We start from the raw sequence: 27,530 nt of genomic DNA, 5'->3' as shown, positions 1-27,530 counted from the left end.
ATGAACCTTTGCTGCACTCCCCCGATAACAAAACACAGTTTTCCTTTGGTAAGGAGACCAAAACTGCACAGAGTACTCCCGGCATGGTCTCACTGAGGCCTAGTACTCCAGGCATGGTCTCACTGAGGCCTAGTACTCCAGGCATGGTCTCACTGAGGCCGAGTACAGCTGCAGTAAAACATCCTTGTTCCTGTACTCAAACCCTCTTGGATTGAAGTCCAAAGGCACTGCCTTTGTAACTGCTTGCTGCACCTATATATACCTGCTTTCAGTGACCAGCATACAAACACACCCAGGGCCCTTTTAAGTTCAAATAATTTTGCTTTCCTGCATTACTCGAAGGGACATAGCCCTCATGAATTTCTGTGCCTGAAGTGATCCTGTACAAATGTATATTGTGTGTGCTCAGCCCCTACAAACTTACCTGGCATACATTTCTCCTTGATTGACTAGCTCACTAACTCTTGTCATTGGCATTCACAACTCACCTTCTGCCTGGGCAGCCTACAGCCTGGAGGACTCAACATTGAGTTCTCCAATTTCAAATAACATCCCTTCCCATCCACCGACTCCCTTCCCAACACCTCCCCCTCCTTTCCACCAACCGGATTCATTCTTCCCATTGACCAACCAGGTCATACCCTCTACCTATCTTCACCTATCCCCACTTCTCCACCCTGCCCCTGGCACCTTCTTTATCCTCAGCTTCCCCCACACCCACCCCATCCTGAAGAATGGTTACACCCAAAATGTCGACTTCTCCACCTCCTGATGCTCCCTGGCTTGCTGTGTTCCTCCAGCCTCCTGCCTGGCTCAATTTGATTGACAGTGCCAATGAATTGTGCTTTCCTGACTAGTGAGTGTGTGGATGCAGCAGTATAACATTGGCCTGCCAGATCTTTATTGCTCTGAAGGAAACCAGGAGTTGCAGCATAATTCCTGCAACTGAGTTAGTGGATATTCCCCTGATGAATGTGACCGCACCCCTGAATCTTTGCTGTAACTCTGTCTTGTTGCTGGTGTCTCTTCCACAAAACCAGTTTGCAATATCTCCTTTGCATGATAATTCAAAGCCATTGTTTGTGTCAAAAAATATGCAAATTACACAGAAGCATGTTGTCTTAGTGCTTATATAAATTTAATTATCAAATAATTTAGAATCAAATAATTCTGAATTGAGAGAGCCCAGCATGAGGGATGAAGTGTAATGTTGATAAACGTGAGATTAGCCACTTGGCAGCCGAAACAGGAAAACAGATTATTATCTGAATGTCAATAGATTGGAAAAGGTGGGGCACATTGAGGCCTGAGTGTCCTTGCAAACACCTGAAAGTAAGCAGACAGGTACAACAGGTGATACATTGATCTTCATAGCAAGAGGATTCGAGTACAGGAGCAGGGATCTCTTACTGTAATTGTACAGGGTCTTGCTGAGACTACACCTGGAGTATTGTGCACAGATTTGGTCTCCTTATCTGAGAAAGGATATTCTGGCGATAGAGGGAGTGCAGTGAAAATTTACCTGGAATGGTGGACCAATATTTGAAGAGAGATTGCATCAGTTAGGCCTATACTTACTGGGGTTAAGAAGAACAAGGGGGTGACCTCATAGAAATCACCCCATGCAAGGACCCCACAAGGAGACTGTGGAAGGTTGGCTACCTTTTGTTGCTCTGCCTGGAACTACGGGGTACATGTTTTCAAATTTCAAGACAAAGACCAAGAGAGTTTATGTTTCCTGAGGCTTGCGTGATTTTGGAAGTGTCTGTCTCTGAAGATGATTTAAGCGAGGGATAGGCAAGGGGGTCAAGGACTGTCAGAATAAGACCAGAATGTGGAATTAAAAACTACACACATCAGCTATCAATTGATTCAATGGCAGAACAGACACGAAAGGCTGAATGGCCTTCTTCATGCATATTTCATATGATTTTATAACCATCTGCCTTCAACATTTTATTAGCATTACTATTGATAAAACCCAGAGAATAAAAATCCAGGCAATCATCATTGACCAGAGACAGAGCTGAGGAGAGCAGGTCAGAGGCTGGGAATCCTGCAAAGTAACTCTCCGCCTGACTCTTGACATCATCCAGGACAAATCCACCCATTTGATTGGCGCGACATTCACAAACATTCACTCCTTCCACCAGCAATGCTCAGTAGCAGCGGTGTGTTCCATTAATAAGACGCACTGCAGGAATTCACCAAAGATCCTTCGACAGCACTTTCCAAAACTCACAATCTCTCCAATTGAGAAGGACAAGGGCATCAGAAACAGCAGAACACCACCAGCTTCAGGTTCCCCTGTGAACAACCCTTCATCCTAAATTAGAAGTATACTGCCAATCTTTCACTGTTGCTGGGTCAAGGTATTTGAGCTTCTTCCTTAACAGCACATGCACGGCAGTGGTTCAAGAAGGCACCTTCCTACCATCCTAAGAGGCAACTCGGGACAGGCAATAAACACTGACGCAGCTAGTAAGGTACTAATCCAACAAATGAATTAAAATAACAGTCCAAGCCTCAATACTGTCCATGTTTTACTGCATATGGACATGGATTGTTTCAATAAACAAGGAATCATGAATGGTGCAAAAAATCATGCAATCATCAGTGAGCATCCCCACTTCTAAGCTTTTTTCTCTGTCTAAATTCCTTGTGATTTTGAAACAATTCTCCTCTTAACCTTCTCATCAAAGAGCAGTCCAAACTTTTCCAATCTCCCCATGTATCTGAAGTCCCTAATCATTGGAACCATTCACAGAGATGTATTATTGTACAAGTCAATGTATTGGTTTTTATAATCATAATGGGACCCTTTAATTAAGGATTCTTGCTTAACTGGGCAAAGTATAAGTGCTTCAGGAGTTATTTCAGGCAATTTGATTGTACAAAGAGTTTGTTTTATACTCTAGCTTATTACAGAGCTCTTACTGAATCTGACTTCAGGCAATAATTTCAGACAGATGGGTCTAAAAAAGAAACTGTACATATGCTAAACCACAATTAGTATGGGCTAAAGGAAATACTAACTTCAAACAAAGAGAACTTTAAATAATAATAGACTATTATTTTGTTCAATTGGGGTAAACCAGCAGCAGCTGAGGCTGGTGCAGTAGCCTCATTAAACCTACTTTTTCTGATCCTGTTATGACTGACAGGGTTACACACTGAAAATCAAGCCCTGCTATATGTGGAGTTGTCAAAAAAGTTAAAGCTTTTTAAAGTTCACAAAATTCACTAATTTGCCCACCTTCTAGCCATATGGTGACAGAAAGTATGGACCAGATTTCTGTACATAACAAAGATTACTGTATATTAAAGTCAATTAGACTCCAGCTTCAGGTAAACAATTATGAACCATCTGCACATAAAACTACTAATTAAAACTGTAATCTCTTTCTAAATATCCCCTTTCACGCTCACACACAGACAGTCAGACATAAACAGCAATAAAAAAATGAATGGGAGGGGAAGCTGGAAACACAGCTCTGTCCTTTTTACTAAAAGATCAGTTGAGTTGGTTCTTCCTGATCAGATGGTTTCATCTCAGCCTTCCATTTCGGAATGCTTCTACTGGTTTCCAAGAGATACAATGTAGTTTGATCACTTATAAAAGATCTCTTACATATCAATTAAAAATCACAGCTTACCAAAGCAGCTGAAGGAAAGATAAACTGGTTTTCTTCAGGTTGAAATGAAGCTTTGGCTGCAGAAAACAGAGACAGCCCCTCGGTTATTGGTGACCTGGTCACTTCTCTCTGTACCTTCTTCTCAGCCCCAAACTATTCATTTACCTGATAACCAATCATATAGGTGTTGGCAAGCAAAAGGCCTTCTTCATCAATTACATCATCAATCTGTGGACCTATCAACTTATTTTTTTCCAACCAGAGCTCAATCTGAATGTAAAAACCATTCAGCTCCAGTTCAACTACAAATATTCACTTGTTCAAGCAGCTGTGTAAATTATGCTTGCATTGAGTGTCATGTTACTTACTTTTCAAAACATGCAGCAATCCCTTAAAACTCTGGTTCGTTTTCATTTCAGTCTACAACTTTAAAAAGAACAAAAATTAAAAGGTGCAGTCTTTATTTCATCTATGAGAATGTAGAGCATCTATTGTTTTAGCAATGTAAAGTGATGGCACTTGTTAGAAATCCAATCCAGAGTTAATTAACACGAAGCAAAGAAATAAACTCCAGGATGAAATTGTCATAGCGATATTAAACCCTGAACCTCAGTGTTTATACAGAATGGAGTTTCATTGCAGAAGCTCACCACAGACAGAGCAGAGTTTGTAAAGGAAAACATCCTCAAACTGTAGCCACTTGAAAGTCAAAGCAGGATGAGATTCCTGAGGTTGTGGTGAGAAGCAGCTCATCCCTCCAGCAGCGTGCTGTACAAGCTACAAAACTGCCTCCAGGAGCTAGACAATATAATACACGCATTATCTAACGGAGTTAATTAGAACCAGACTCTAGCAGAAACAGATAAGCTATGGTAAAATGCAGATCAAAATCACCTAATTTACTATTAATTACACTAATTTACATTCTAAATGCAATACCTATTCACAGGAAGATGCCAGAGGTCATCATTATTGCGCAATATTGCAGTTAGACAACTTCACTGGATCTTTCTGTATCAAGCAACACAGAAACCGGGAGAGAACAGCAAGGTTTTTTGGGGAAGAAGGGTCTCGGTTCTGATCAAGAAGGGTGACATAGTAGTTGGAGTTGGGGGTTTGGCAGTGACATGGAATATGGAGAATAGGGAGTATTCCCAACTTCAATTCTGACATTTCTGGTGGTAGCTAGCGGCGAGGGGCTTGTTCTGTTAGCCTCATACACATCCCTTTTTCTGGGCCATTCCAGTATTTAATACTACTTATTTATACTATTGTTTAATAATAATTTTAGACAAACCCAGTCATGCGCAGAGGTCTTGCAATTTGCAGATGCAAAGAGATTGACACTTGAATATGAGTCGGGAGTGTGGTGCGGGAAAAGCACAGCAGGTGAGTCAGCAGGAGAATTGATGTTTCAGGCATAAGCCCTTCATCAGGAATGAGATTAGTCCAAGTTTTGACAATCTGCTGATAATGGTGAATGGTTTCTAGGTGACTGCCACATTGGAAATTGCGTACATTGTCCACAGAGCACCACAAATTCAGCAATATTCACTTCTCTCTGTACCTTCTTCTCTGCCCCAAACTATTCATTTACCTGATAACCAATCATATAGGTGTTGGCAAGCGAAAAACTTTCTTCATCGATTACATCATCAATCTGTGGACCTATCAACTTATTACCAGAGCTCAATCTGAATGTAAAAACCATTCAGCTCCAGTTCAACTACAAATATTCACTTGTTCAAGCAGCTGTGTAAATTATACTTGAATTTCTGGACAAGGAAGCAGCAATATTTCTACCTAAGCTTGGCTAACAGCTGCTTCCAAACTCAGACAAACATTTCAGATGCTGCCCAAATTACATTAAATTAACAGTTTTAATTTAGAATGCAAGAAATTTAGCTAATTCACCAAATTATTTCTAAGCAACGAAGGCAGAACTGTGACAAAATTATTTTCTATTGAATGCTGCATTTCACTGTAACTGTTTGATGCAGAATGAAGAAACTTAAACTGTTTTCCTAGCTCATTCTGAAGAAACAGATTATTGCTATAATTTTACCTTGGTCTGGGACTGCCAGCAATTGCTGACCTTTCAACATGCCTCCTTATTCTATAACTTAATCTAAACTCTTGATCTAACTCTGTAAGAGATAAACCTGTCATGCATTAAAGCAAACCACATCCCAGATTTGCAGATTGGGCTGCAGAGCTGATAAAGGAGTTAGGCTACCTGGTTTCAAGTTGCAAGGGACAGCCTCACATTTCCTTCACATGTTTGTTGTTTCCAGCAGCTACTGAGCAAACAAAAGGATGATGTTCAAAGTTCCTCTGCTCATCACAGCTCGGCATTTCCATTTGCTATGCTGTCTGCTTTCGGGGTGGCATTGGAAAATAAATGGAAATGAAAGTCTGTGATGGATGAGAATGACGAACGATCAAGGACCTGAGGACAGCTTCATGAAAGCTGAAAAGTACAGGGCAATAATTTTCACCAGCTGTCACAGGCACCTTCTATTAAGACAGAGTGCATTTAAAGTTGAGACCTTTGCAAATCCTGATTTCTTTTAGCATGGTTCCCCATGTCATGTTATTAGGCTGGTTTCAGGGAGCAGCTAGCCTAGGACGCATTGAGGGAAGTAGAAATGTACGTAAAAACAAAGGCAGTTTTTACTTGTCCTTTAATTTAAACTCTGTTGCTTTCCTGAATTCCATAGAAACAGGAATGATCACCACTAGCCTGACCCTTCACTCACTGAGCCAAGTATCTTTCTGCAGTTTTAATAACAACTCAGCCAGAGTGGAGATAGAAATGTAAGCTTCAGGGAATCAAGGATTTATTTTGCAAAAAGACATGAATTACATTATTGATCCAGAAATGTGTACATGGCCAGTGGAAGGTATCATGCTGTGTCAGAAACCATTCCTCCTTTCATTTGTACAATATATCAGTGATATCAATTTCTCTAATTTCAAAATTACAATTCAAAATAAAGCTTGTGGATGGTGCACAAACTTTATAATTTCAAACTCTTTGTGGTTTTGTTGTGAAGTCTCATTCTTTGAGAGGCTATCATGATCCTGCCATCTACTCAAGGAATCTATTAACAGGTGGAAAAAAATACCCAACCAGTTTCAATCTGAAATCTCCACAAAGAACCTGCTCTCCCCATTACAGTATTGGATAGTAAGGTTTGTCAATGTTAAACTAAAAGAGAAAATGCTGGAAAATCTCAGCAGGTCTGGCAGGATCTGTAAGGAGAGAAAAGAGCTGACTTTTCGAGTCTAACTGATCCTTCTCTTTTGGTTTCAGATTCCAGCATCCGCAGTAATTTGCTTTTGTCAATGTTAAGATGAGCCATGGCATACAAGAGGTGGATGAAAGATCGTGATTAAATATGTTGCCTTCCCTTTTTTTCTAGATAAATGTCTAAAACTTTCCCAGCATTTCCAGGATTTTTTGTTTTTATTTTAAGGGCAAAGTAATACTTCCACTTGTAAATCCAGACAAGGAAAGTGATCATCAAGTCAAAGATACCTCTTTCTATGAGAGAGAAATAATTCCCAACTGCTTCAATCCTGGGAGGGTTGCCAACACTCAGACTTCAGGAAGAATGAAAGATTCGAAATATTGTCTTTCTGACTCAGTGACTGTTATCAAACATTGTGATTAGGAGCAGGCACTCGGAGATGTCACAATTTTTAAACCAAACCATCACCAAATCCTAAAGAGAGATTGTCTGAATCTCTCTCTTTAAATACAGAAGACGTGAATCATAAAGGAAATTATCATCTCGGATTTGACAAAGTCTGGGAACAATAGGAACCAATCATTTGACTTTATGTTTACCACAGCTGCCAAGGCTGCAGAACTCTACCTCAATGTTAGTGGTAGTTAAAGGTATATAGTCAATCGCACCAATCTATTCTTAGGGAGCAGCAGTTACTGCTGTGTAATCTGAGTGCACAGCAAACTGTTTTCTTCTGCAGCCAAGAAAACATGACCACATTGCATGCTTTTCCTCTTTTAGTCATGTTGGCATTTAATTGCATGTTTATATCTTGAGAAAAGACGCTAACACTGAGCTTAGATTACAATTACCCTAATTATACATTGAGGAAAGCCTGGAACTAAATCAGGGCAGAAATATCAGGTTTGAAACAGCTATGCCGATAAATGTGCTAAAAATGACATGCTTTAGAATAACAGACGGAAAAGCCCAGATGGGTATTTTATGCAATAACATGTCGGCTGAAATCTAAAGGTGACTCAAGAAATCCACCTGGCTGATCCCAGCAATATTCAGATTCAGATTCCCCTGCAATAATTAATGTTGGAGCTTAGCTCATTGGTCTTCAGCCATCCTCAATGCGATTGGTCTGCATCCGCAATGTATTAACCACCATCCAACTCCACCCAGACCAATGAAAACTGGAAGAACTGCAAATGTCGTAAATCAGAAACAAAAACAGAAGTTGCTGGAAAATCTGAGCCTCTATGGGGATAAATTAGAGTTACCATTTCAGATTCAGTCCAGTTCTGAGGAAGGGTTACCAGACCCGAAATGTTAGCTCTGATTTCTCTCCACAAATGCTGCCAGACATGCTGAGCTTTTCCAGAAATTTCTGTTTTTGTTCGGCCCAGACCAAGCCTCTCGTTCTTCACCTTGCCCTCTTGTACAGACTGCTGTAGCTTCTCAGCTCTGATCAAATCACTGACATTTTATTTTTTTGGATGTCACTTTTTTTTTAAAATTCTTTTTTCTCTTGTGGTTTCAAGCACCTCTTCATTTGTCTTATGGTTATAAAGAGGAAACGTCGCAGCATCCGGAGTTTGAGAGTTTGTATTTTCATTCATATTGATCTTTAATGATTATCTGTGTTTGTGAGGCACACAGGACAGTTGACAGAATGCAGCATCTTTGGAGCTTTTTTACTTGCAATAAGCTCCCATTCACTCTGACTACCTGGTCACCAGGAGTTTCCTCAGAGCAGTTGACATACTAATGATTTTTTGTAAGCTCATATGCAGCAAGATTATAGTTTTAAATGGTTCATTTTAAAAGTAACCAGCAATGCATCTTTACACTTTAAAAACATAACAGGTTATTTTATTAGACAACTATCCCAGAAAGTTATTTAAGACTGATAAAATTATTTGCTAAAATAATAGATATAAAGATTTAAAGCGAGTAAGGATTAAAAATTGGGCATGAGAATGAAAATGAGACCTAAAATAATTAATATAAAGATTTAAAGGAAATAAGGATGAAAGTTAGACATGAGAATGAAATTGTAATTTGGTTGTAGATCTAGTTTGCCTGGAGATATTCTTTCCACAGAAAGGAGTTAAACCACAGTCAGCTTCAACAATCGGATTCGGAGATGCCGGTGTTGGACTGGGCTATACAAAGTTAAAAATCACACAACACCAGGTTATAGTCCAACAGGTTTAATTGGAAGCACACTAGCTTTCGGAGCGATGCTCCTTCATCAGGTGATTGTGGAGGGCTCGATCGTAACACAGAATTTATAGCAAAAATTTGCAGTGTGATGTAACTGAAATTATACATTGAAAAATTGATTGTCTGTTAAGCCTTTCATCTGTTACAATGTGGCCGAGCAGAGGCTGATAGCTAAGTTTGGTACCCATAGGGAGGGCCTCAACCGGGACCTTGGGTTCATGTCACACTACAGGTGATCACCATTGCACTACACATATACACACAGATATTCCTACACACACACTCTCACATGCACACGGACACAGATACACACAGACGCGCACACAGACACCCACACACACCCTTATAGACACACAGACAACCACACATGCACTACAGTGATAGTTTCACTTCTTTCATGTGTAAATCACAAAACCCTTTTTTTTAAAGTTGCATTCTCGGGTTAGCTGTTAACAATGGTGATAGCTAGACAATATGTTGAAGGTGTTGTCTAGCTATCACCATTGTTAACAGCTAACCCGAGAATGCAACTTTTAAAAAAAAGGTTTTGCGATTTACACATGAAAGAAGTGAAACTATCACTGTATTCTAACAGATGAAAGGCTTAACAGACGATCAATTTTTCAATGTATAATTTCAGTTACATCACACTGCAAAGTTTTGCTATAAATTCTGTGTTACGATCGAGCACTCCACAATCACCTGATGAAGGAGCGTCGCTCCGAAAGCTGGTGCTTCCAATTAAACCTGTTGGACTATAACCTGGTGTTGTGTGATTTTTAGCTTCAACAATACCTGTGATGGCTTCTTCTGTCGAATAGTTAAATGTTGCTCCTACAGGTTATCTGGGCAGAACAGCTTCTATGGCTGAGTGCAGGCTATTTTAGTTTCCTTTTACAGCACTGCAAGTTGTGACTATTTGTACCCTGGCTCATTACAGCAGTCGAGGATACCTCCCTCTCTCTCATTACTGTTTAAGATGATTCTATTGAGACCTTTCACAAATAACTTTTCTATAGTTCAATACTTTAAAAATGGGTGCTGCCAAATTCTGCTTCACATTAGCTGCTGAGTTAGCCCAGGTCTGGAGCTCAGAACAATCCATTACTTTTTCTCATTGAGCTCAGTAACTTTGAACTGTCTCAGCTCTCATTACGTCATAGTTTCACTGAAATACAAAAAAGGTTCCCCCCACCTCCAGGAAAGCCACTGTCTATGTGCTTCTGTTTACTCTTGGAAACGTTCATGGAATTTTAAAGGACTGTGATTATTGTGATTCTTACCAAGTAAAATCTGTTTCCAACATCAGCTAAATCCATAAGGATCCTACAATCCATTTTGTAAGATTCTTTATTTCCATTTTAAGAACAGATTACTTTTCTTTACAAAATATTTAACATTTTGTAACTTTTAACCCATTTACGCAAGTAGCATTATACAATATCTAGTTTTGCGAATCACTTGCGGGGCATGGGCATGGCTGCTGGCAAACATTTTTACTGCCTGACCCTAATTGCCCTTGAGAAGGTGGTGGTGAACTACCTTTTGAACCGTTACAGTCCATATGATAATCCAATTTATTGATGAAAGTAACCAAGTGAGCATAATGACATCAGTTGCATTTGGAAAGACAACACTAACACAGAATTGCTGGATAAATTTTCCAAATGTTATGCCTGAATATCTTATGATTCCAATTGTATTATTAACAGTTGGGAATAATTATCTCAGTGTCTCCCATAATAAATGTAAATTCAATTACACTACATGTTCATAATCTCAGGGAAAGAAGATTAAAACACCCTTGAATCTTTTGGATTAGATTACATTAGATTCCCTACAGTGTGGAAACAGGCCCTTCGGCCCAACCAGTCCGCACCAACCCTCCGAAGAGTAACCCACCCAGACCCACTTCCCTCTGACTAATGTACCTAAACCTTTCCTATTTGATCTCAAAAATCCTTCTGTGGCCAGTATCTTACTTTATTTTACAATGTTCCAGTTAAACAACTTGCAATGTTTCATTATCATGAAGAGTTTTATTTATTCACTCATGAAACATGAGTGTCACTAGTCAGCCAGCATTTATTATCCATCTCTAATTGTCCAAGAGAAGGTGTTAGTGAGCTGCCTTTAGATTAGATTCCCTACAGTGTGGAAACAGGCCCTTCAGCCCAACAAGTCCACACTGACCCTCTGAAGGGTAACCCACCCAGATCCATTTCCCTCTGACTATTGCACCTAACACTATGGGCAATTTAGAATGGCTAATTCACCTGACCTGCACATCTTTGGATTGTGGGAGGAAACTGGAGCACCCAGAGGAAACCCATGCAGACATGAAGAGAATGTGCAAACTCCAAATAGATAGTCGCCCAAGGCTGGAATTGAACCTGGGTCCCTGGCACGATGAAGCAGTAATGCTAACCACTAAGGCCACTGTGCCGCACCTTCTTGAATTGCTACTTTCCATTGCTGTAGGGACTGGTATATATTACTAATAGTGAGTGACTTGGAGGGGAACTTGCAGAGGTTGGTGTTCCCATGTATCTGTTGCCCTTGTCCTTCAAGATGGAAGTGGTCATGGGTGCTGTCTGAGGATCTTTGCTGAATTTCTGCACTGTATCTTGAGGATGGTACACACTGCTGCTACTAAGCATCAGTGGGGAAGGAGTGGATGCTTGTGGATATGATGCCAATCAAGCGGATATCCTGGCTGGTGTTGAGCTCCTTGAGTGTTGTTGGAGCTGCTGCATCAGTGTAAGTTACAGCAGTCGATTAACTGGAACATGGTGAAGGAAGTTTAGAAACTTAGACCCATAATTATTAATAAGCATTTCTTGGTGTGATGCAATTGTAAATATTCAAGTTAAATGTACACTGAGGAACTGCTTATGGACAAACAATTCTACTTCCTCTACATTTGGCTGTTCCTTCAGTTCTGTAGTTTGTCCTGTTTTTGGAAAATAGCAGTTCTCCAAGATCTCTTCATTCCCTCAGTTCTTGCCTCTTGGTTCCTAATCCCAGATTTTTGCTCCTCATTGGCAGTAGGTAGCAAAAATTTGGAATATCCTGTATAAACATATTTCTTTTTCTCTCTCTCTCTTTCTTTAAACTGCTCATAACTAAGATGAGAGGAGTGTTCTGTCAGTCCTGTCATTCGACTACAGAGATATTATATCCAAATACCATTAAAGCCAATCGTATGCTTTCCTGAATAGTTTAGAGTTCATCAAAAGATTTCTTTAACAGAAGCAATTATTGACTTATCAAACAAAACCAGTTTAATGAAGATGCAGAATTGCCTAACACACATAGAACTTGTAAAAAAAATTTAAAATTTACCTATCTACACACATGCACACATTCAGGAGAAAATCTGAGTTGGACCCTGGTCTCACACCAGCAGGGTTTCCGGTAAGGAGACACCAGCTGAGCAGCTTGTTCTGTAGAAGGCTTCCCCCCACCTCCACTCCACCAACTGCAGATCCAAACACAAACTCCATTCCTGCAAACACTGTTCAAACAGAACAGCCATTAAACTGGCTGAAGTGAGTTCACTCAAACAAAATCAGCAATGAACTGCAACCACAATGCTTTCCAAGAAATGCCTTGCTTTCAGAAGAGCAAGGACCAATGTCTTTTCATTGATTTCAAAGAGAAAACAATCCAAACATTGCCACTCTCCTTCACACTCAATCCACCAAAATGATTAAATATGAAACACTTTCATAACAGTTGTCCCTACACCGAGATTAATTTGTTAAGGACCAGGCCAGACCCCCTCAAAGCATTTTAAGAAGGTAGACCAGACCATAACTTTTCGAGTTGTTTTAAGCAGGTGTATAGTGGATATTCCAGGAGCAATGCAGCTGGTCAAACCATTCAGTTTTAAACAAAACAGAATTTATTTACACACAAATGATAAAAATTTGAATTTAGAATAACACAACTATTTGAAAAACCAACTGACACAAAAACGCAACTCTACAAAGAGCGTTTCAGATTTCCTGCAAATCCCATAGACACACCCCTTGGCAAAAAGATAAATTCAAACACAGGTTCTTACAGGAGAAAAAGAGAGGATCAGCATGGAACTGTTTCTTTGGGCTACCAGCTAAGACTAACCCAAAACTGGAAAAAACCCTGAACTGGACACCCCCCTTTCATTGTTCACGTGTTTAAAAAAAAACTGAAAGCCTTTTCTGATTGTCGACTGAGGCAGCATCTGTTAGTCATTATTAAAGTAGCGAGTTCAAACTTTTCAGCACCTCTGTCTTCAGGACCCTCTTCAACAAAAAACTAAGGACATAGTAACTTTGTTAAAGGAGCAGTATTGTCACAATTGGATACACCATTACCATTAACCCAAAGATCTTCAGTGTAGTGAACTGATCCAGACCTCCCCTTCAATGATCATCTGTGATGTCATGATGGTGACACCGAGAATTGGGGGACAATTATTATGCCCCATGACCTCTTTAATTGGGAAAATACAACAAAAAAACTGTGGATGCTGGAAATCTGAAACAAACAAAAACAAAATATGCTGGAGAAGCTCAGCAGAACTTTGAAGAATGGTCACTGAACTCGAAATATTAACTTGGTTTCTCTGTCCATGGATGCTGCCAGACCTGCTGAGTTTCTCCAGCAGTTTCTGTTTTTGTTTGCTTCACCTCTATAGATGGAAGAGGTGATCAAAAACCAAAATGGAACAGCCAACTGAGAAGAGCCCCAGGGAAAAGTCAGTAAACTGTCCAAGTTCTCAACCCACCACCTGTACAGCCAGACCCGGCAGGGATTACTAGGACATAGCAAAGTTCCTGAGCCACAACGGGCAACAGGGAACACAGACTTGACCAACACAACACAAACCATTCTCTCAGGATGGGAGGCTGCCACCGCCAAACCTAATTCCTTTCATCAAACCTTTGGTCATCCAGTCTATGTCAAATTCTCTTTAATTTACCCTCCAGTAAATCACATGGCACATACATATCTATTAAAGTCATCGTATAATTGTAAGCTGTTGTTGCAATTTCAGTGGGAGAGTGAAATAAAGGTAATGAGTTGAGGAATGACTTGCACTGTCGAGGTGTTCTTTCAATGTGCTTTCCATTTGCAGGATACTAATTTAGCCACAATTTAACTCAGACACAGAAAATAACGGTGCTCGCCAGCAGCAATAAGACTCAAAGATTCCAGTTGGTTGTCTGCCACCTGAGTCATATTAGCACTGGTGCCAAGGTGGTGTGGCTGCTGCTTGGCATTTTGCTGTCATATAAATGCTGAATTAAAGAGAGAACTAAAGTTCATTGTTTCTTTACATGACGCAATGGCAATTAAACACAATCCAGCAATGCACTGAATGGCTCTCTGACAAACACATCAGTGAGGACCTTTCCATTGACATCCCTTTGAAAATACAACTATAAATAACCCTCAGGCCATCTAAACTTTCAGAAACATCCTGTGCTAAAGTTGGCCAATAAACAGATCACTTTTAATACTGAGTGAATACCAGCAGGGAGCTCTTGCATTCAGTATCCAAAACAAACTGAAACATTCAGACAATATCGGCTCAAAGGTTCTTTTCTCTCGAGGACTGACATGTCAATAGTCTCTTTCCACTTGTTACCTTTGTGAAAAAGCTTGAGTCTCGGAAGATTCTGTTTCCACGTTTCCACAAGTGGAATAATTAATAGTAAAATGAAGCTCCATAGCAACCGACATGTTTGAAGTGGTTTCGGGGTTTGATTTCTTGGAGATTTCTGCATTGCATCTGTCGCTGGCTGCATCATCAACAATAAAGTTTCTTGTGCCAATTGAAGTTCTGTAACAAGGGAAACAAAATTTACAAAGGTTAAAAAAAACACAACCACAACCCCAGACATGAAAAAATGGAAATCAAGCCCTAAGATCAATAATATCAAGTCTGTTTTAAACACTTCTTTTTAGGGTATATGTTAAAACAAATAGAAACAAAATAATTAACTTAAAAAAAGAACATATTCAATCATGCATCCTGATAGCACAATAATTATCTGCATGAAGTCTCGTGCTTAAGTACGTGACTAGAAAATTCAAAATTGAATCTTTGGTTTTTGCTGCATTAATTGGTCCCAGCTGAGGTAAAGAAAACAGAAATCGCTGAAGAAGCTCAGCAGATCTGACAACATCTATACAGAGAGGAAGTGTTATCATTTCCAGTCTCATATGACTTCCACAGAAGTGGAAGAGGCTGGAAATTGATGGTTTTGTTGCTGTTGACAGAGGGAAAGGAGAGACCAAATGGAATAGATGGTGAGAGTGCAAAAGACCCAAGGAGGGTGTAAAGGATGGCTGTAAATGACAGATATGGCAAGGCAAAAATGGATCCACTCCGCTAACAGCAAAGTTAATAAGGCTAGGAGGGTGGTAGGGACGGGGGGAGGGGCAGAGGTGCTGGGGGATGTTAGGCAAATGGAGGACAGGGGACTTGCTTTGATATTGCCGGACTCAATACTGCATCCTAAAGGCTGTGAGGTGCCTACGTGGAAAATGAGGTCCCTCCAGCTTTTGTTGAGATTTGTCGGGATATAATGTAGGCCCACAATGGAAAGGTCAGCATGGGAGCAAGATGAGATATTGAACCAGCTGCAGTACATTTGCGAGGGTTAAAACTGGGCAGGCTTCTGAAAAATGAGCATAATTTTAGTTTGCAAAGAGAGCATTATAATGGGCACTGCCAATGGTACAAAGCACAAGAATTGTAAAGTTAAGTAAAGACTAGTTTGTCATTTATAGAAATGATTTGAATGAGAATATAGAAGGCATGGTTAGTAAGTTTACAGATGACATCAATATTGGTCAAAGTTAAAAATCACACAACACCAGGTTATAGTCCAACAGGTTTATTTGGAAGCACTAGCTTTCGGAGTGACGCTCCTTCATCAGGTGGTTGTGGAGCAGGACCATAAGACACAGAATTTATAGCAAACAATTATAGTGTCATGCAGCTGAAATGTTCAGCATATCATTTCAAAATTGGCAAAGGCAAATTTACCAAAACCGATTTTTCTCACTTGAGTATCTCCTCCACTCCGAGTGAAGGAACGCTGACAGAATGAATTGAGCAGCAGCACAGAGACAGAAAGAGACAGAGAGAGAAACAGAGAGAGAGAGAGAGAGAGAGACAGAGAGACAGAGAGAGAGAGAGAAAGAAAGAGACAGACAGAGAGAGAGAGACAGAGAGAGACAGAGAGAAAGAGAGATACAGACAGAGAGAGAACTCAATGTTTTGCAGCAGCAGAAATGCAATAACTCCATAGAGGCCGTTATCCTGTCAACTACACACCCTTTATTTACACAGGAAGAGTCCTTGACACTGACCCAGCTCTCTCAGAGCCCGCTCTCAGAGTGAACCGGATATCTGACACCCCTGTTTCTATCTGTCAGCCAGGGATCATGATTGAAGCAGACTAATAGCCCCAGTCAGGGAACTCCTATTCTAGGAGGTCCACCCGGCTGACCTCACGACATTCACGATGAGAGAGAGAGCTGTATCGTGCAGCTTCAACTCTAATAGCCCAACCGCAACCTCTGAAAGCAAAACAAAATCCCTACATCTGTGTGAGCACAACTCAAACCACTCATGCTTCTTTTAACTAATTTTGCTTTTTAAAATCGAGTTTATTTCCTCTGCTTTCCATGGAGCAGACACCTCAGCACCATGTTTACAACATCCCTCTTCAAGAGAAACAAAACAGAACAACTCCCTCTTAAAGGCACATCTCATTGAGGAGGTTGAGATAAGAAACTTTACAACCTTTAAAAAGTATTTGGATGAGTACTTGAAGGGTCGTAACATTCAATGACATATGCCCAGAGTGGGACAGTGGGAATTATCTCAGTAATCATGGCGGGACAGACTCAATCAGTCAAAGGGCCTTTTCTGTATGGTATAATCCTATGAATCTAGAAGGGATGCCACAGCTATGTTCTTGCTGAATAGAGTTGATCTTTGTAGAAATAAAGAATTGTTGAGGAGAACAGAAGATAAAGAAAACCTCATTGTGGTGACTTTAGCAATGGAGAATCTCCTTTGAGCTCAGGAAGAGAACCAGATCAAATGTGATGCATCTAGGTAAAAATAAGGACTGCAGATGCTGGAAACCAGAGTCTAGATTAGAGTGGTGCTGGAAAAGCACAGCAGGTCAGACAGCATCCGAGGAGCAGTAAAATTGACATTTCGGCCAAAAGTAATGTATCTGCCCTGCACCAGATAGCTGCATGCTCTCTCTCTTACTGGAGTATTCCTCACTAATCCACCAGGGGCAGTAGTACATTCAATCAGCCGTGTGGATTTAGACATGGACAATTTCCACTTGGTGAGGATGGAACCATATCTCAACCTTCTGAGCAGGAGAGTAAGGCAGGCATAGTTATTAAAAATACAAAGGAAAATACAAAAATACATCAACTCGTCTCCAAAAGCCCAGCCTGAAGGTTTTATCGAGCCTGTATTATCAGCTGTGACTCAACTGAAGCTCATTTTCCAGCAGAAGGGACATGAATTCAATCACACTTCAAAGAAATAAGCACAAGAACTGACATTTCAGAGCAGTACAAGGGCATGCTGCACTGTCTGAGGTGCAATTTTACAAATGAGATTTCCAACCAGGCCTGATCTGCCTTCTCACTATGGTACCATTGTCATCCTTCATTAACACAGCAATCCCACCACCTTTTGCTTTCTCGATCTCTTCCCCAAATATCAAACACCAGGAGGAGAGCGAGCAAACATGACAGAGACTGAGGTTCCCCAACATCTATGGCATTGGCGAGAAAGGCAGTGCCAAGCTAAGGTCAGTGAGGACAGGGGGAGAGGTCAGTGCGGACCGGGGGAGAGGTCAATGCGGACCAGGGGAGAGGTCAGTGTGGACTGAGGAAGGGATCAGTGCGGACATCGGGAGAGATCGATGCGGACCGGGGGAGGGGTCAGTGCGGACCGGTGGAGAGGTCGGTGCAGAGAGGGGAATGGGACTGTGCAGGATTGAAGGACTGTAACGATGAATGTTTTGTTGCTTTATATTTGTAATTTGTCCCTCAGATCGTGTACCGGCAGACCATTCTACTGAAAATGGCTCAGTAAGTGGGGAGTTACAAACTTTGCACTGCACTCATGTGAGCACATGTAACAATAACGCACATTCTAATACAGAGGCACCTCAATTATCTGGCATTCAATTTTCCAAATTTCAGGTTATCCAAACAAGCTCACAAGGTCCTGATGCTTAGCCTAAACTATATTATCCAGATTTTGATTAACCGAATGAAATACTCCCAGCTTGTGTCCTTCAGGGAAGAGAGGTTCCTCTGTATTGAGTTGTGAGCTGTAGCCCATTAGCTGGATGTAAAATTGGTCTGTGTCTTTCGGGTTAAGGTTAGTTAAAGGGAACATTGATGAGGTGACCAGGAGAATTCCTTGCTTTTTCTCATTGCTGCTGCCAACATGATCATCATCACCATCATCAGGATAATTCAGCTGTGACCTTGGTTTAACATCTCAACTAAATAAAGGTGACACCACTGGGAATGCAGCACCCATGGGAAACTACCCAGCTCTAAAAGCACCCTAGTACAACCATTTTACTCCAACACAAACTGAGCCAGGGCCACATGCACACACTCGCGCACACACACACACTCAATGATTTTGTTGAAAATGACTCCCCACTTCTATCCCCTCTATCTTGAGTCCAATTGTTTTCATATCCATAGCACCTTGATCACAGTAAAACTCCCAAAGTACTTCAGGTGAGTATTCATCAGACAAACATTGTTCACAATGCAGCCATTAGGATAAGTGCCCAAACACCTGGACAAAGGAGATAATATTCAATCAGCATCTTAAAGGTGGGAACTGAAAGAGATTCCCGAGCTCAGGCCTCGACAGCTGAAAGTAGAGCCACCAGTGGTGGGGTAGTTGTGGGGGTGAGGGGGGTTAATGAACAAGAGGAGAAAGTGAGGTCTCCAGATGCTGGAGATCAGAGCTGAAAATGTGTTGCTGGAACAGCACAGCAGGTCAGGCAGCATCCAGGGAACAGGAGAATCGACATTTCGGGCATAAAGAAGGGCTTATGCCCGAAACGTCGATTCTCCTGTTCCCTGGATGCTGCCTGACCTGCTGCGCTTTTCCAGCACCACATTTTCAGTTAATGAACAAGAGGCCAGAGAAGGAGCTGCATATTTCTATTTTACAGACTCATTGTGATAAGTTGTTGAAGTCTCTCGACATTTCTTCACAGTTAAGACTTTAGGGAAGTTGTTTGCAGACTGACTTCAGTCTAGCCAGGCCTATCCATATCAGTCAGACTCTCCAACAGCAGGTGAGGGTAAAGATGAAGGTGTAAACAATGTCTGGGACTGTTGGATTGCTCCATCTCCCCCTTTTCTCAATGGTACTGGCACTCTGTCCAGTATCGAAGGTGAATGGAGCTGTCCCAATGGAGCATCTCAAAGCATTTGGATGACTGAGCTGTGTTTCCTACTGGTGATAGTCCATGTGGTGATAGTCCATGTGGTGACAGTCCATGTGGTGACAGTCCATGTGGTGATAGTCCATGTGGTGATAGTCCATGCGGTGACAGTCCATGCGGTGACAGTCCATGTGGTGACAGTCCATGTGGTGATAGTCCATGCGGTGACAGGCCATGCGGTGACAGTCCATGTGGTGACAGTCCATGTGGTGACAGTCCATGTGGTGATAGTCCATGTGGTGACAGTCCATGTGGTGACAGTCCATGTGGTGACAGTCCATGTGGTGTGCAGAGAGCAATGTCTTCAGCAGGCCCTGAAATATTTGCATCATTCCCCTTTGTTCCACCAGTCATTAACTCTCTGTACGACACGATCTTGGACAGATGATGGCTGTTTGTTCGGGCATCGCAGTTGTCTGTGCAGGAGCCTGGCCTTGATGTTGGTATTGCCCTCTGTTCCCAGGACCTCAGTGGTCATGTCTCCATCCTGCCAAGTACTGGTGTTGAGGACACAATGGTGGTGAAAGTGTTCTGGGGTGGGGAGGGGGAGGGGCACGTTGGTAAATGATGCCACCATACAGAAGCCTGGTGAGGCCTATGCTTTTGTACACTTTGATTTTAAACTGTGCTCTAAGACTGCTGTTGCTCCACACTTGTTTGCTGTTTGTCTTGTTTTAAAAAGTCCCTTGTCCATTTCCATGCCTACAGTGACATCAAACAAGATTGACCAAATTGGTAAATTACTGAGTGGCAATTATTTCAGTTTCATCAAAAGTTGAAATTGAAATTCTTGAACTAACAATGCAATAAATAAACTATACTTCTTAAACTTCTGCAGTACAACTTAACGTTGATAACATTAATATCACAAGGATTGACAGTTACTCAAAACTGTGATACTTGGCATTTCGGTGACATGGGTTTTCCTGGAAATCCAGTTTAAATGATATTATGTTAAACTTCCACACATTCCCAATAATCTCTTCTTTAACACAATCCTACATCCCCTGAATGTACTGGGCAGCTCTGTGGGATTGTGCCTCTCTATTGATCTTCACAAACCTCCTGGTTTGTTCCTCAGGAATCGGAAGCTATTTACGACCAGACAGGATGAAGCACTTCATTAAAGCTGAACAGATGTGCAATAAAGGCATCGCTGTGATAACGAAGACAGACCTTGTGATTCCCCTGAATTTTCTTACAAATAATCACAGTGAAACATTAAATAACTGGTAACATTAAAAGATCACTTTCAAAGCTGTTTGTGTTTTAGGCAGTCACTGACCGTGATAAAATGAAATGTAATAAGGATATTGTACACACAGAACACACCACTAACAGATATATGTTCAGTTCAAGTTGTATTGCAATCAATCTATTGACTACACAAAAATGTACTGTGACAAAAATTCAAATGCTGAAAGTTAATGAACTGTTCACTGATTCACTGTTGATCTTTAAAATAAAAAGTAAAGTTATCACTGTTCTACTGGAACTTGGGCTTCTTTCTTATTAGAGAGAGACAACTGGTACTGGTGTAACCTGAGGGTCACCATGGCCCAGGGAAGGGAGAGGTTGGTCCAAATTAAAGATGGCAGCAATGACATCATGGGTAATGTTCAGGCCGAGCCCATTCACTCCAGGCTGGCTGTATTCTTTTCCTCTCTTTCCTTTATGTCTTTTTTTTGTTTTAATACTCCACCTTATTGATATAGCAGGGAGGCCAGAGCATTATCGGCGGTGACTCCCGATGCATGGACTCCTTGAATGGCAGGAGGGTGTATGCTGCAGCGAGGGCAGTGCAGGGACCCCTGGCTATGGTAGGCCCAGAGCAGGGACTCCTGGCTGCAGTAGGCCCAGAGCGGGGACTTCTGGCTGCAATAGGCTCAGAGCGGGAACCCCTGGCTGCAGTTGGCCTAGAGCGGAGACCCCTGTCTGCGGTAGGCTCAGAGCAGGGACCCCTGGATATGGTAGGCCCAGAGCAGGGACTCCTGACTGCACTAGGTGCAGAGCAGGGACTCCTGACTGCACTAGGTGCAGAGCGGGGACCCCTGGCTGCAGTAGGCCCAGATCGGGGACCCCTGGCTGCAGTAGGCCCAGAGCGGGGACTCCTGACCACGATAGGGATGGAACAGGGACTCCTGGATGTAGTAGGGATGGAGCGGAGACACCTGGCTGTGGTAGGGATGTAGCAGGGACTCCTGGCTGTGGTAGGTACGGTGCAGGGACTCCTGGCTGTGGTAGGGATGGAGCGGGGACCCCTGGCTGCGGTAGGCCCAGAGCAGGGACGTCTAGCTGCGGTAGGGCCAGAGCGGGGATTCCTGACTGCGGTAGGGATGGAACGAGGACCCCTGGCTGCGGCAGGCTGGGAGCAGGGACTTCAAGAATATTTTACTATTATTACTTTGTATGTTTGTTGTATTTTTGCAGGTTTCTAAAACTGGAGTATTTGGGATAAAATATAGAACAGGACTGCATGGAAATTACTCTGAAAATGTGGTGAAAATAAAACATAAGAAATGGGAGAGGACCATTTGTCCTATTCAAGCCTTTTTCATTATTCAGTAAAATTGTAGATGATCTAATATTCCAATTTGTTGGTTACTACCCCTCACCCTTAATCCCTTATCAATCTAAAGTAAAAACTATTGATGATCTTTCTAACTCATCCTTGAATATTCAATAACCCAGACTCCATTGGTCACTGAAATGCTAACAACACCATTCCCCCACTGCCCTTACCCTCAGAGAAAAAAAGGTATTCTTTTTCCCAGTCTGAAATGGGAGACCTCTTTTTAAACTGTGTCCTCTAGCACTAGATTCCCCAATGAGAGGAGCCTTCTCTCAGCATCTTTCTGGTCAAGTCCGCTCAGAATCTTATACCTTTCAAGAAGACTACTTTTTATTCTTTTAGACTTTACTGGCTATGGGCCTAATTTTCTCAAGTATTCCTCATATGACAACCTCTTCATCCCAGGAATCAGTTCAGTAAATCTTCCCTGAATTGCCTCCATATGCAAGGTGATCTAAACTCCACAAAAAAAACATAATTAAAGAGGAGATAATGAACAATTTTTAGAAAAAAATTCACAGTATAAGGGAATCACTGGTTGGACCTGCATTTATTACCCATAGGGTAGTTAAGAGTCAACCAAATTGCTGCATGTCTGGAGTTACATGTAGGTCCAAACAGGTAAGGATGGCAGTTTCGGTCCCTGGGATTTTCCTGACAATCGATACGTGGTCATCATTAGATTTTTAATTCCAGATTTTTATCTGCCATGGTGGGATTTGAACCCAGATCCTCAGAACATTACCTGAGTCTCTGGATTAATAAATCCAGCAACAAGACCACTAGGCTATCACCTATCCCAACCACTTCAGTTAAATGTTAATGGCCATTATGATAAAATATTGATAACTTTTGTCAATAAATATTCATTTTAAAATGCTCAATCGTATTATTAAAACTATAGGCATGTCGCTGTGCATGAGATTATTAAATAGTCTGTTTGACCTGAGCATAAAGATAGCATCACTCCATAGACACATTCAGACAAAGCTAATGTCTGATACAATAACATTACAAATTATTTGCATGAAGAAAAATTACTCCAATCAAAGCTCTGCAATAACTTACGAATTAAAATATCAGTGATTTTTATTGATGCAGGGTTGAAAATCAGTGAAGAACAGCCAAATGCATCAATATCTTGATTCGGTTATTAATCCATTGTATTGTCGATATGTTCTAATCAACCTGTTCAATGATGTTATTTCATACCTCAGGAACAGATGAGACTTGAACCTGGAACACTACAACTACATCAGAAGATCCCTTCTTAGTCATAGAATCAAAGAGATGTACAGCACAGAAACAGATCCTTCGGTCCAACTCGTCCATGCCGACCAGATATCCTAAGTTAATCTCGTCCCATTTGCCAGCATTTGGCCCATATCCCTCCAAACCTTTCCTATCCAGATGCCTTTTAAATGCAGTAACCATATCAGCTTCCACCACTTCGTCTGGCAGCTCATTCCATAGACGCACCACTGTCTGTGAGAAAAAGTTGCTCCTTGGTCCCTTTTAAATCTTTCCCCTCTCAACCTAAAACTATGCCCTCCAGTTCTGGACTCCTTCACCCTGGGGAAAAGACTTTGTCTATTTACCCTATCCATACCTCTCATGATTTTATAAACCTCTATAAGGTCACCCCTCAGCCTCCGACGTGCCAGGGAAAACAGCCCCAGCCTGTTCAGCCTCTCCCTATAGCTCAAATCCTCCAACCCTGGCAACATCCTTGTAAATCTTTTCTGAACCTTTTTAAATTTCACAACATCCTTCCTATAGGAGGGAGACTAGAGTGCACACCGTGTTCCAAAAGTGGCCTAATCAATGCCCTATACAGCCGCAACATGACCTCCCAACTCCTATACTTAATACTCTGACCAATAAAGGTAAGCGTACCAAACGCCTTCTTCACTATCCTTCTTATATGCTTGCAATGGAAAGGAAAGTGATCAGATATAGGACTATGCATTTTGACAGCACAGCAGGAAGTAATTTTCTCTGTTATTCTGTGGTCACTCTTTGCTAAAGCAGTACAAAGACTCGCATAATCCTTAACCTAAACTTTAGCAAAGTTTCCCCCATGCTTTAGTTATTCCCTGTGACAAAGGACTCAATACTCACCAAACACAGTCACTGAATAATCAATTTCAATGAACAATTATCTCCAGCATCTTTTGCTCATTATCTTAAAAACATCAACTAAATATCACCTTTTGCTGTTCTTATTCCTGTGATATAGTGCCAGTGTTTTACATGAAACAAATGGAGATAGTGTAGGCATTATTCCATTCTTGTTATTGAAGACTGTGGTTTTAGACTCTCAATACATTTCCGGAAGCAATGCTTTGTATAGCTTGAAGCTGAAAGCAGAAACAGTCAGCTCCTCCTCCAGCAGCTTATCTTTCCAGGACCAGCCTTGCGGCATTAAACTCCTGCCTCTTGAGCTTATCTTGAGAATAGCTGCTTACATGCAGCCAGTTATGATGGCTCTTATTTGCTGACTGATAACTTCATAAATGTGCAGCAACACTTACACAAGTCTGGAAACAAAAACAAAACAGTTACACAAGTACACTCTTATCGAGCAAAGCCCACTGACTCAGAGCAGGAAACTCTGGTGTTGTCACATCATTCCCATTGATCAATTACCATGCTATTTTCATCCGTTTTTTTCCCAAAATATTTGTGTGTGAAAGGAATCTACTTATATTTATCAATTTTCTTTTTCAGTTGAAGATTTGCCACTGGTAGCTAATCGAGAATTGCGTAATTTACACAAATCAAAAATGACATCCAGGATAATTTTTAAAAAACATTTCATTTAGATCTTGCTTTTCTGTTTCTCAGTAATTAATCATTTTTCAAATTCCAGAGGACAATTTCCATGACCATGGATATGCAAAAGGAATACAGTTATAAGGTTTCTGTAGAAAATAAAGTTGTTTTGATGTAAAAAGTAACTTGATTTCTAAAACAGCAATGAGTTAATGTTGGTTCTTCCACTCACTTGACAAGTTGTGGTGGGTTTGGTTGCCTGGCGCTCAGGGTTCAGGGCAGTTCCACAGTTGCTTGCTATGCTCCTGGTAATGCATCCTTCCACCAGTTTTCCAGAGGAAACTGGAAGGTATCTAGCCCAGCCGGCAGTGAGTCTCCCTCCTATCAGCTGAGAACACACTAAAAAAGTTGTGTTTCACCAAAGGCTCATGGGTTTGTGTAGTAACGAGCTACGTTGTACATGGGAGAAAGGGGCATGGTTCTGCTGAGCTGGTCAGTCTCAACTGGGACAGCTCTAGAGGGCAATATGATTAACATCAGCTCCTGAACAAGTTCCACCTGCTCCTGTATAGCCAATGATTCCCAGCTCTGCTGTACTGCATTTCACAACTAAACAAACCCTCCAATATTGGGGGCTCTTGTGGTATCATCCATACCTCTGAGCAAGGAGATCCAGATTCGAGTGCTACACAATCCAGAGCTGTGTTATAACAGCTCTGAAGAGATTCATTAGAAAATATCTACAGGGCATTAGTGAGGCCACAGGTCAAATGCCGAATGCAGTTTTGTGCACCACCCTTGGTAGGCTGTGCATGGTAAGTGATTCAGACACACAGTCGACTTAGTGATGCAGAATAAAGGTTAAAAAAAAATTGTTATGGCATGGTTCAAAAAGTGATGCCTCAAGGCATCTCTGGGTGTGCCAAAGTAATGCATTTAATTTCTGGTTATTTGTGGTGCAGTGGTAGCATCAATACCTCTAAGTCAGGAGACCCGGGTTCAAGTCTCACACGCTCCAGGGTTATATAATTTGAACCCTGACCACATGGATTATTAAAGATTCTCTAATTCCAGCTGAACGGAGGGAAACGCTACACAGAGAAACACATTAATGGGGAGAAGTAACCAATTAAAAAAATTCAAGGCAAAGTTTGCAAAATGTACAGATTCTCTATGAGAAATTTATTCTCATCAAAAATATCTTATAAAATATTTAATCATCATTCCCACATCATAATATAATCAGCCAGGTATTTCCAAGATTGTTTATTTCCGTAGACCAAAACTGTCATTTTCACTTCCTAATTCAAATTCCAGAGATGATGCTCCTTTACCTGTCTTCACTGAGGCCATTCAATATATACAATTAGGAACAGAAGTAGGCCATTCAGCCCATCAAGTCTGCTCCCCCAGTTAATAAGGTCATTGTTTGCGGGCTGCCTTAGAGTGGTCGGAAGGTGGGAGGGGCGGGGGCTTGCTGGGTCTGTATTGTCTGCACTTTTGTATGTAACGGTATTGTCTAATGTACAAATGTCATTGTCACTGTCTTGTCATATGTGGAACTGGGATTTGAGGTTTGTCCTCCTCTCCCTGTAAAATGGTTGAACGGTAGGGTTTGGGGCTAGCTTTGCTGCTCCTCTCCCTTGTAAAATTGCTGTCTCTTGTGTACAGCTGTTAATGTTTTTTGTAAACTGTTTGTTTGTAATTTGTTAAATAAAATATAAATAAGGTCATTGTTGATCTAATGGTAGACTTGAATCAGTGTTCCCACCTACCCTTGATAAATCTTCATCCTCTTTCTTAACAACAATCTATTCACGCCTGCCTTAACAAGATTCAAAGACTCAGGTGCCACCACCTTGTCAGGAAAATAATTCCAAAGACACTCTCAGAGAGAAATACATTTGCCTTATCTCTGTTTTAAGTGAGTGGCCCCTAATTTCTAAGCAGTGGATGCTTACCTTCCACTGATGTCATCCTGAACCAGATTAAAAGCTAACCCTGCCACTGCTGAATGCAAGCACAGATAGACTGTCCCAACTCTGAATCTAGTACAGAATTGGATTTATTGGAATGGTCTCAAAAACTGTCAGAGGGGTGACGTTATAGAGGTTTATAAAATCATGAGGGGCATGGATAGGGTAAACAGACAAGATCTTTTTTCCCCAGGGTAGGGGAATCCAAAACTAGAGGTATAGGTTCAGGGTGAGAGGGGAAAGATATAAAAGAGACCTAAGGAGTAATTTTTTCACACAGAGGGTGGTACGTGTATGGAATGAGCTGCCAGAAGAAGTGGTGGAGGCTAGTACAATTGCAACATTTAAAAGGCATTTGGATGGGTATATGAATAGGAAGTATTTGGAGGGATATGGGCCAAGTGTTGGCAAATGGATTAGGTTAGGATATCTGGTCAGCATGGATGGGTTGGACCAAAAGGGCTGTTTCCGTGCTGTACATCTCTATGACTCTGTGAGGTACTTGGAATCACTGAGGACAGAACTGAACAATAATTGCTACAGCTAAAGTTCTGATGTTCTGGTAAAAAGAGACCTTTGTGTGG

The 27,530-nt window shown here is 41.4% G+C and overlaps 1 protein-coding gene across 7 annotated transcripts in view; it reads right to left on the bottom strand.

The window, feature by feature from the left end:
• sema3d (sema domain, immunoglobulin domain (Ig), short basic domain, secreted, (semaphorin) 3D) overlaps positions 1-27,530 on the bottom strand; it is a 354,002-nt gene that overhangs the window by 254,493 nt on the left and 71,979 nt on the right. Inside the window, exons 1-3 of one of the 7 annotated variants that reach the window (XM_043714213.1) lie at positions 25,203-25,428; positions 24,730-24,735; positions 14,742-14,936 (exon numbers count right to left, since the gene is read on the bottom strand). In XM_043714213.1, coding sequence (XP_043570148.1) covers positions 14,742-14,904 — 163 coding nt within the window. In that variant the 5' untranslated portion in view covers positions 14,905-14,936; positions 24,730-24,735; positions 25,203-25,428. The other 6 variants (XM_043714209.1, XM_043714208.1, XM_043714207.1 and 3 more) reach the window with 6 other exon arrangements.

Source organism: Chiloscyllium plagiosum, chromosome 23, assembly GCF_004010195.1.
Source record: "Chiloscyllium plagiosum isolate BGI_BamShark_2017 chromosome 23, ASM401019v2, whole genome shotgun sequence".
NCBI classification, from domain to species: domain Eukaryota; kingdom Metazoa; phylum Chordata; class Chondrichthyes; order Orectolobiformes; family Hemiscylliidae; genus Chiloscyllium; species Chiloscyllium plagiosum.
Note: the sequence above shows the minus strand (reverse complement) of the source record. Positions and strands in the feature narration are given on the sequence as shown.